Raw genomic sequence first — 10,799 nt, forward strand, 5'->3', positions numbered from 1 at the left:
ATTCCACGATCAGAACCGATTTTATTGCCACCGCTGCTTCTCCCTGGAGCAGTCGGTAGACAGAAAGAACACGCACAACTTACTCCACATCCAGGGAAGGGTTTTGGGTCTTTAAATTCCCTAGAAACCCCAAACTGCTCATGTTGTTCAGTGGAGGAGCTGCTTTTGCCATGGAAAAATAAAAAGTTTTCCACAGTCCATTAAAATGGCAGCTTCTGCCACAGCAAGGCACTTTGCCTTGCACTGGAATCTCTAAAGAGACTCATTCCTCCCTTTTATTAAAAACAGTACTTTAAACCATCTTCTTTACACATCGAGTTATTTGAGAAGACTGCTTTGACAATACAAATATGGCCAGCTTCTTACCTAATTATAGGAGTAATTTGAGTTCATTTAATGCCCTGCTTGAGCTTAATTTGTCTCCTTTGGAATGACTGCCGTTTTTCTGATCAATTCAGATGTGCCCTGTCCTTCATGCAAGTCAATACTCATGAAAATCAAGCTCATCAGGAAAGAAAGAGGGGCATTCAGAGCAACTGCCTGCCTGCATCGCCAGCCCCAAAATACACTCTGTGAATTAATGAGCCTTAAGGAGGAAGGTGTATTAACAAGCAACCACATCAAGGAATTCTTTTCTTTCTCCTCTTAGCTAGATATATTGGATTAAAAGCCACTGACTGACTCACAGATGCAAAAGTTTTGCATGCTCGTAGGTCAGTAAAACTACAGTAATTGAGACAGCGAGATGTTTCAGTAAAAAGGATCTAATTTGTTTTGCTGGCAACGCAGGGCAGTTCATGCTGTATGCTTTACACATGCCCTGTTACAGACAGCAAGACTTTCTAGTTTGAACTTGTCAACCCATTTGTTAGGACTGTTGAGACAGGAAAACAACAACTACTACTACACAAGCAATGTCAAACTTTTATTTCAAACTTTTGCAATACTGCAGTAGTTACTGATATGGAGAAAACCTCCCCGCAGTTTCTTCAATCTTTACATAAACACGGTAATACTGCAGCTTTACAGTAATCAGAACCCTGTGTCTTAAAGACTGCTGTGTGACTGCAAGCATTTAAAAAAAAAAAAAAAAAAAAAAGCTGTTTTGATATTGTTGACTGGTTTCTGAACTATAGTCTGCCCTCATGCTTTCAAAATCTATTGCAGTAAAAATTTCCAGCTATGTGGACCCATAGTGCACTGTCATCAATATATAACATACACCGTTAAACTTCATATGGTTTTGAGTCCCGCGACCACAAATTAAAAGTTATAGGAATGAGAAACAACATGTGGAAGACAGGGAAATAAGTACAGTTGGCCCGGAGTCACACAAAGAGTACAAAGTCAAAGTAGGCACTGCAGAAGGGAAAACTTGGTGCCTTCGTTTTCAAAACAGATCATTCCTGACAAAGACACCAGTGAACCACAGTTCATCCGAATAAAGACAAGGCTTTTCTGATTCATATTTGAAAGACTCAAGTTTTTATCGGTCTGCATGAATGACACTTAACTTTGCTTAATATGTGTCTTGGAAACTGCTTCGCTCAAGTTGGCGTTTCCCTTTCAGTTGTTTTAAAAATGAGAATTATTTCAGCTAGTGCAAGCTGGGCACAATCAATTTTACAGGCAACCATTCTTTCCGCACTGCCTATCCCAGCAATGAGCATGTTTAGATGGGGCTTTTGAATCAGTTTGTTTTACAGGGCCAAATCAAGGTTCGTTTCTTTTGGTTTTGTTTCGCTTTTTTAAGCACCTTATGTGCCACAAGAGCAAGGTCTGAAAAAACAAACACATCTGCACAGTAAAATCGTTTTCCTGTCTGGTTGGGTTTTTATACCGATCTCAAGCAACGATCGTTTCTGTTGTCTATTAAGATGTTAGCAAGCAGTAAGCAGTGTGGAAAAATAAAAACCCCAACAACCACCAAGGCATACATCGGTACCGGAAACCACTGGGCAAAACAGAAATTATTTATATTAGAACAAAACCTTCTAAAAAGATCTTCCTTTGGCTTCTTGCTTGTTTCTGAGAGGCACTTACAAAAAAAAGGTCCAGATTAAAAGGTCCAGACACCAAAGAGGCACTGCTACACATCAAACCGACGTGCAAAAGGTACGAAGATGCTTTCCTGCAAGATGCATGGCCTATTGCCTGGGCCATTGGAACAGGAATTAGAAATTTTCCTTTCAGGGCCAAGTTTTTACTGACTTGAGTAGTCAGCTGGTCCTGGGCAGAGCTTTCCACTGGGTGCCTGCTTCTCCATCTGTTAGGACAGCTCTTAACACTTGACCTCGTTGCTGAAACACTTTGAGTCGCATATACAGAAATCGATAAATAACACATGAATCTTAATGGGTTTGTGACAGATCCTTTAAAAAATTAGGCCCTTCCCCCCATGTTCCCTAAAGAACTAAAGACACCTTTTTCTTTTTTTAATACAATGTTTAGGAAGTAGAATTCAGTAAGACAGTTCAATTTTGTTGCTAACCAGTTCTACGCGTTTCACATGTTTCTACAGTGAATCCAGCAGTGCAGAAAAGGTATATTTAAGTGCCTATAAACCCAAATTTGGCAGTGTTTGCACAACAGAATCCTTGCCCGGACATTTTAGCTTTTAATTAAAACACTGGAACACAACACTAGTTATAAATTTCTCAGCCCTTACTGTTTACTCATCGATCCTTTTAAACTCCAGAAAATGAGAACTCAGAACTTTTCGTGCTTAGTGAAGGCAATCTGCTCCTGTTCTTACCACCCTCTCCCTCCATCGATTATAGAAAGTAAGAAAAGACAGACCGAAGCAATACTTTGCCAAAGAAAAGTAACCCTAATTCAGCAGGAATCCGGACAAACCGATTTATAGCCCTGTTTTCAAATTAAACTACTTGGGAAAGGAAAACCGTTATTGAAGACCATTTGTCCAAATCCTGACTTAAAACATAAGCAAGACAATTCTAGAACATCGCATGGTGATGTAAAAGGCCTACAACGCTACGTAACTCCAGCCCCACAGACTGAGTTCGTTAACTCTCCCCAGATAACCATCTAGTGCGCTTCTACCAATGTTGTGTTGTTGGCAAGACCTCCACGGTGGGTACCTGGGGACGTGCTAGGGAAAGCAGGCATCAAAAGGCAAGCGGGGAGCGGTTCTTTTCGTTTCCTTTTGTCCTGCAAAGTCTTCTCCCTTGCTTCCCCCCACACCGCTGAAGCCAGCGGGTGAGCTTTCAGAGCACTGCCTGCCCTGCACCAGCCCCGCTCCCAAATCCGCTCCTCGCTACACAACAGTTGTGGGAAGGCAATTCATCCGCAATTGCAAAGCTGTAGCATACAGGGTGTTCTAAAAGTGAAAAGGACTGTTGTTCTGTCACACAAAGGAGTTTACAACCTATTCCTCATTCAGCTCTCCGTGCCCTAATAAAGCGGCACCAGAACAGAATACACAGGATTGTGCTAGGCAGAGGGCGAGGGAGAAGGAGTGGACAGAAGGCAACTGGGCAATTCTTGAAAAAATCCGAGGTCTCTGCTGTGTTAAGCACCACAGTCAGCACACACAAAAGTAAAGGCTGTGCTACACCGTTGCTCATATTCACGCTGATAATTTTACAGAGCTGGGACACCATGCTCATCCATATCTGGCTTCACATCGTGAGGACAGTTAGTGGCAAAGATGAGATGTGTTGGTCTCTCCAGGACACGTAAGCAGAGGTATGTAGTTCCAGAGTATGAAGTACGAGTTTGCTGTAATCCCACGCCAGGAATCCGCAGGCTCAGGGAGACCACTGGAACCCCGTGTGCAGCAAATGAAGGTCACTGTAACACCTGGGACTGGTGCCCCTATGTATGGTGGGTGCAGGTGGTGGGGAATAAAAGGTGCAACAATATTAAAAATGTACCTTCGACATCCTTCGCCCTGCCTGAGACAGGCCGTCACATGTCAGAAGACGAAGTGCTCAAAATTTGTTAAAAATATTAACTAATCCAAGCCATGTGCTTGAACATGGACCACGCTACATCACTAGCAGCAGAGCCTCCAGCTGCTGCTACACCAGGATAAAGAAGAATCTTCTCACTCCTCTCTTCTTTCCTCTCCTCACTCCAAGCCATTGTAGCAATGCTCTACTGAGAACGAATATGCACTAAACAGAAGACAGTTCACGATCGCGTAAAAAAAAAAAACAAACACACAAAAAAAAAAACCAACCGAAAACCAGTGACAGCCAGTTTAGGAAAAAATGATGATAATAACAAAAGGCCATTGCTGCTAAGCCCAAGGCAGATGGTGTAGTCAGTGCATCTAACAGCAAGCCCAGCCTGGCGGGGTTGTCTCTTTGATATTAATATAATCCCCACTCCCGGCAGCAGAGGAACTTCCATCACCGGTGGACGAGGACATCATCTTTTCAATCAGCACTCTAGAAGACAAACAGATGTGAGTTTGTTTGGGTTGGGTTTTTTTTTTTTTTGAAACCAGCATTGGGCACACCGTTTTTCAGCAGCGCAAAAAAAGAAACAGCGATTCATTCTAGAAGGACGCAAACCTGCAGAACTGTAACGACTGAACGATGAGGTTAAGGAACCTCGTAGCACTGGCAGCAGCATTACTGCTGTCACCTGGCAGCACCAGAAGACTCTGCAGTGACTGGATAACTAACACCTACTGCAACCACCTCACCAGTATAGGAACTGGGACACCTCAACAGCCTTCCAAGTGCCACCTGCCCAACCTCGCCATCAGTGAATACCTAATCTAATATCTTTCAGAAAAGGCCAAATTCTCCATCAAAGGACTGGTGTGTCATAAAAGAATTTCTAAATCTTTGCACAAGAAGACCCGTCCTCCTGGTAGAGGCCAATACCTGAAAGAACATCCCCGGTATTGCTGAAAGAATTTCTGTTTCTAAAAGCACATCAGAGCTTAACCAGAGAGAGAGAAACTTCTTACCTTGCGGAATTCAGTTTCCCTTTGGGAGATTTACTTGCGTATTATTGCTGCTATTTGTTACTTACTGACAGCATTTCCCCTCACCTCAAAACGGCTGCGTCTGAAAGAGGGAATTAACTCCCAGATGTATCACCACCGTGCCTACCTCATGGACTCATTGATATTCTTGTTCTCCTTGACAGATGTCTCCACCCAACCAGAAAAGCCATTTTCTTTGCTGAACCGATCCACTTCTTCTCTTGTCACTGCCCACGGGGAAAGGTCGCACTGTAAGGCAAGAATCAGTCATTTTAAGTTTAGCCTTTTAATTTTTAAGCCGGGAGGAGAATTCTCTGCCTCAGCCCTGTACTGCTGGTGTGGAGGCAGGCAGGCACGGAGGCAGCGGGCAGGCTCAGCCGTTCGCATCTCCCAGATCGCAGGCTGATAGAGAGTTCTTGGGGCAAGGTTCTTAATGGGATGTTGCAAGCAGCAATATATTTATCTCATCTGAGATAGTGACACACCTCAGTCAAGCATGCATGGAATGGAGGTTCAGCCAGCACAGGACAAGAAAGCATCGTCACTCATCCAAAATTCACCCGGCCTCTCAGCAGCACAGAAATGTGTTACCTGTGTGGTGTCAGGGAGGCAGCCAGGCTGACGCCAACGGGGCGTACGAGGAGGCAGTGAGAAACCTGTCCCCTAACAGCTTGTCTTAGCGTGACTGCATCATCCCTGGAAGGGTTCAAGGCCAGGTTGGACGGGGCTCTGAGCAACCCGGGCTGGTGAAGGTGTCCCTGGGGGCTGGAACTAGATGGTCTGTAAGGTGCCTTCCAACCCAAACCATTCTAAGATTCTATGTAGTGTGTACAGGCACACAGATTTCCCTAATGCAGAGGCAAATACCTTAAAACAGCTATCGGGGGAGAGCACTGTTTGTGGAGAAGTGGAGAAGAAAAGCCACCCTCCTGCCCACCCATCATGTTTTTGGGTGATCTCCAGTTTTAGGCTTTCTCAAACCAGGCAAGTCTCAAACTGAATCTGGAAAGGGCTGCTGAGCCAACGTTGGCACGTGAAGAACACAGAGGTAGTTTTTTAAATGAAAAAAAATAATACATCATTAAAAGACAGCAACTAATCTACACAGTGAAACTTGACACTGCATCCAAATGAAAACCAGACATCCCTCTGGCAGCTCTGAACAGAAACTTGACCTGCAGCGTCATACACGAGCTTCCCAGGCTACTGCAGATTAAAGACCGAAAAAGAAAAAGAAAGAAGGTACAGAGCTCGAGCTCTGACAGCACGGCACAAGGCACCGCGTCCCAGGACAGAGATGCTGTTGACATCTCCCTAGTGCCATCCCCACGTTAAGTCCTACCAGCGTCCTACTTATGGAGGAGATTCCTTGCTAAAGGAAGACAATTCAAGGAGAGTTAAGGAAAGGATTAGAAAGACCACAGGTATGGGGCAGCTCTAGGCAAGGCTTAGTGCTAAAGGCAGCTCCTTGCATTTTGCACTCCCGTGCACACGCAGGCACACACGCAAACACCCAGAGCGCGCCCAGAGCTGCTCACTTTGTTAGCCAGCAGCAGGCAAGGCACGGGGTTCCCATCCGGCAGCATGAGCTTGCTGTCCAAATCCTGCTTCCACTTCTGGCTGTTGCTGAATGTGCTGATGTTGGTGACATCAAACATGATAACGCAGGCTGATGCCTCCCTGTAGTACAGCCGGGTCATGGACGTGAAGCGCTCCTGCCCTTCAAGATCAAAAGGAAAAAACCGCCCCCCCCCTGAGTTAACACTTTAGATTTGTTCGTGCAAATAACAGGTTTATCACAGTACATCGTTCCCCCAACTGACGCTAACAATCTCCACTTAAATAACAAGGAAACGTGGGCACTGAGATGTGTCCTGCCTGGTGCACCTCAGCAACACAGCGCCAGAACTGGGACAAACTGGGCAGCTCTTAATCCTGACCCAGACACGCCGACGTCCCAGAAATACTTGCATTACTGCCAGTGTAACAATTTAAATGTTAGTGTCCCCGAACACAGGTTCACCTCGCCCCGAGCAGAATCCTGCCACCACAAGCCATCCCTGCTCTGGCAGGATTGTGCCCCTGGCACTGACACATGCTGCGGGCACAGCGTTACAGACCGAGCTCTCCAGAGAGAAAAATCCGATACTAAACAAGGCATCACACCCCACACACGCTGTTACGGCTGCTTACACCTTACACCCCGCCTGTACTACTAAAACTGCAGCCAGAGAGTAACTCTGCTGTGCCGCTGCACGGTTTGATTGCGTTTGTGTGGATGGGGACACAGCACAGAGCATTCCCATCACATCACACGGGTCAGCGGCACGGTGACAACCAGCATTTCTGACACCGGGGAGATTCCGCTGTGGGCTCCCATGCAGCCCCGTAGCTGGTCAACAGGCTTTTCGCTCTGAAGCCATCGAGAACTGAGCACTTGGAGTAACCTCAAGCCATCCGACTCTCTGCACACCTCCGAGGTGGCAGGGACTGTCGGTGCCTGCAGCCCCTTCTGCCCAGGGTACGACAGCAGCACCGTGACCAGCGTGGCCCCTCTGCTTTCCAAAACCTAAACGCCTTTTCAGGGCTGAAACTGAAATCAGTTTCTTGCTGCAATCCTCTTGCTTCAAACTTCTCCTTCCTGTTTTCTTTTTAAGGATTCCAGATGCATGCGTCGGAGCAGCGAAACCAGAGGAAACCACAACCCTGTTTTCCTGACTCCTCTAATCCAAAGGTGCCATTTTGGAGACGCTACTGCACCGACCTGTCCTCGGGAGCCTTGGGAACCGCGTTTCTCTGCACTTCTTCAGGGAGCAGGTGCTCCTTGCTCCACTTCATCGCATATAACGCCTGCCCCACTCCTGAGCCAGACCCATCGCCTCGGGGGCACCCTACAGTCTCCTCTTGCCATGACCGCTCCCCAGGGATCCTCTGGCTCTGCTCACACAGGTCACTGAGCAGCCAGATCGCAATCCTGATCCCGGCAGCCAGGGCAGCGCGAGGTCAGTGGAGCTGCTCCACACAAGGATCAGGCATTCCTGCCTATCATGCCAGAAATCAGGATTTTAACACAAAACTCGGGACTGAGAAGTTACATCTCCAGCTACAAATGAGCCTGTTTCCCTCTTCATTCTACTCTGGCTTTGAAATCAAAAAGAAAGGCTCAATCGGATTTATCATCTCTGTTGCTGCATTCTTTGCAGATGGGCTTTTGATGAAATATTTAAATTACTACCGCAAACTAGAGACAGCACTGTGAACCAGAGCAGTCCTGCCCCTTGAATCGACAGGCCTTAAGGATTTATTTTTGTAGCAGACTCCTACTGAAAGAGATAGAGGGAGAAAAAGATGGGCCAAGCCACTGAGAGCTTTAAATTCTGCTCCTGAGCAGCTTCAGGGTTCACGTGAACATACCTGCGATGTCCCAGAGCTGAAGTCGCACTGTCTCAGATTCCGACCACTGGACCACCTTCAGAGCAAAATCCACTAGAGAATCCCCCCCAAACAAAGGAAACCGAATTAGAGGCATTCTGCAATACAGGGCTTGTTTCTCCACACCCTCTCACAATTTCCCAGCACAGGCCAACCCAGCAACCGCCCTCACAGCCACAGCAATTTGTACTGGGCCAGCACCAGCACCAGCACCCACACCAGCACCAGCACAGACCAGCCACAGAGCAGGAGGGTCTGCAGGCGCTGACCCCTCTCCTCCATCACAGAAAACCGCACGGTAAGTGTTAAATCCAGAGGGCTCCACACCCTGCCCACTCCACACCCTGCGGGAGGATGACCACAGGCACACCAAATGCCTTCAGATAAGCAGAAGGCAGGCGGTTATCAGCATCCCATCCCTCCCCCGGGATGCTACGCTGGCCTTGTCCCTTCCTGAATTTCAGATCAGAGTGTTAAATAGCAAGGAAGGGAGCAGCGCTCCCCACTGCCTTGTGGAGGAGCCCAGCGGATCTGCTGTCGAAGCCCTCACAAGGGCGGCAGAGATGCTGCCCTGCAATCCTTTGGGAAGCAGGAGAGCAAGGTGGAGTTCTTCCAGCAAACACAGCGCTGGGTGGGCTCCACTCCCCCAAATCACGGGGCTTTTCAGCATCCTGGTCCTCCAGCGTCTGTAACCATCCCAAGCACAACCCTGGGCTCGGCCTCTGGAGCTGTAACGCCAGCACTAGACACTAACCAAGGGCGGAGGAAGCCGAAACTGCAATGCTCAGGAGTAAGAATTCCTCCTGCACATAACCCTGAACAACCACAGGCAAACAAAAGGACACCGGAGACCTTATTGCTTGGAGAGCTTTAAGAAAATCTTCCCTTGCCCGACCCTGCGTGCCAGTGAAATGCTGGATTTGGTGCTGTTGCCTGTCTTTGCTCTGCGCGGCCCAAACCGTTCAGCCGCTGGTACGTGGGGCTCCGAGTCTGCTCCACAGCCGCTGCCTGCGCCCACCTACACCCCAGCTGTGACCGGTGCAGGGAGCCCAGCGGGAAACGCTGCCTTTTTCTCAAATTGCCATGCATCAGGTTTTCACTGCAGGGGGAAAACTCTCCAGCTACGCAGCCAGCCGTGCTCAACAGGGCTGGAACTTACGGAAGCCAGGAGCAAACTAGAAAAAAAAAAATAAAATAAAAAGCAAACCACCTGCAGCTCTTACTGCTGGGAATGGCGGCTCCGCCCCAGAGGGATGCAGCTCTCCGGTGTTTTCAACTCCTAATCCATCCCCTCCCGACTCATGAACAAGATTTAAACAGCCGTGCTCAGCCCCCACAGTTTTGGAGATTTTCTGGGTAAAGCCCTGGCACCTCCCGCTCCCTGTAGGTTATTCATTTCCACCGATGTTAAACAAAGACCCCGCTCCCCCTCGCCCCCAGCATCCCCGCTCTGAGGCTGCGCCCCCCGCCCCGCACAGCACCGCCGGTACCCAGCGCTGCTTCACGCCGTTAAATCGGGCTCAGACCGACGCTGCTGCTGTGCTGGCCGGGCAGAGGGGGGGCTGCCGCCCCGGCCCCTCCCGGTTAAAGCTCCCGGGGGTGGCTGTTGCCGGGGGATGGGGACGGGGCGCCCCGAGCCTGCCGTGCAGAGGGAGCCGGGGCTCGCCGGGCTGCCAGCAGCGCAGGACCTGCAGCCCCGAGCTGCTACAGGAGTTGCAAAACACAGCGGCTACCGACGGGCCGTTGTTCCTGCTGCAGATTCTCGCTTCCACGTTTGCGGGGAGGGAGAGGAGCGAGCGTCCCCATCACAGCCGGAGCGGCGGAGCTCGGCAGGCACCAGCGCCGCTCACACCGGCACAACGGGGGCCGCGGTGCCCCTTCGCGGGGGAGACTCCGCGCATCCCCGCCCCGCAAACCGGCCCGCAGCGCTGCTGGCGCGGCCGCCCCCGGCGCGGCTCCCCGGAGGGCCCCCCCCCGCCCCGCTCACCCCCCACCGTGGACTTGTAGTGCCGGTTGAAGCTGTCGTTGGCGTAGCGCTGCACCAGCGACGTCTTCCCCACCGTGGCGTCCCCCACCACCAGCACCTTGAACATGCGATCGCGCTGCCCCATCCCGGCCCCGGCCCCGGCCCCGCCGCGGTCATGTGAGGGTCAGGTGGGGGCAGCGGCGGAACCGCCGCCTCTAGCGGGGCTGCCGGGACATGTAGTCCGCACCGCCGGGCCCGGCCCCGCACCCTGCCCCTGCCCGGCCCCGCACCCTGCCCCTGCCTGCACCCCGCACCCTGCCCCATGCACCCCAGACCCTGCCCCTGCCTGCACCCCGCACCCTGCCCCAGCCTGCAACCCGCACCCCCACGCCCTGCCCCTGCCAGAACCCCCCCCGCACCCCCAGACTCTGCCCTCTG

General features: G+C 50.2%; 1 protein-coding gene across 2 annotated transcripts; it reads right to left on the minus strand.

Moving 5' to 3' along the window:
• Positions 1–901: 901 nt before the first annotated feature.
• On the minus strand, positions 902–10,543 carry RAB29 (RAB29, member RAS oncogene family). 2 transcript variants are annotated; one of them, XM_055728159.1, is made up of 5 exons: positions 10,383–10,543; positions 8,378–8,449; positions 6,502–6,683; positions 5,091–5,212; positions 902–4,415 (listed from the first exon to the last, which is right to left on the minus strand). In XM_055728159.1, the coding sequence occupies exons 1-5, from the start codon at positions 10,504–10,506 to the stop codon at positions 4,298–4,300; spliced, it is 618 nt and encodes a 205-aa protein (XP_055584134.1). In that variant the 5' UTR covers positions 10,507–10,543; the 3' UTR covers positions 902–4,297. The 2 variants fall into 2 exon arrangements, with proteins under 2 accessions (XP_055584134.1, XP_055584135.1); XM_055728160.1 differs by having other exon boundaries at positions 6,502–6,678; positions 10,383–10,398.
• Positions 10,544–10,799: the final 256 nt, after the last annotated feature.

Source organism: Falco cherrug, chromosome 16 (assembly GCF_023634085.1).
Source record: "Falco cherrug isolate bFalChe1 chromosome 16, bFalChe1.pri, whole genome shotgun sequence".
NCBI classification, from domain to species: domain Eukaryota; kingdom Metazoa; phylum Chordata; class Aves; order Falconiformes; family Falconidae; genus Falco; species Falco cherrug.

Coding starts and splice junctions, on each gene's coding strand:
- RAB29 (XM_055728159.1), bottom strand. CDS start 10,506: ATGGGGCAGCGCGATCGCATGTTCAAGGTGCTGGTGGTGGGGGACGCC. Junction 8,450..10,382: donor CTACAAGTCCACGGTGGGGG/GTGAGCGGGGCG, acceptor GGGATTCTCTAG/TGGATTTTGCTCTGAAGGTG. Junction 5,213..6,501: donor GCCTGCTGCTGGCTAACAAA/GTGAGCAGCTCT, acceptor CTTGCCTTACAG/TGCGACCTTTCCCCGTGGGC.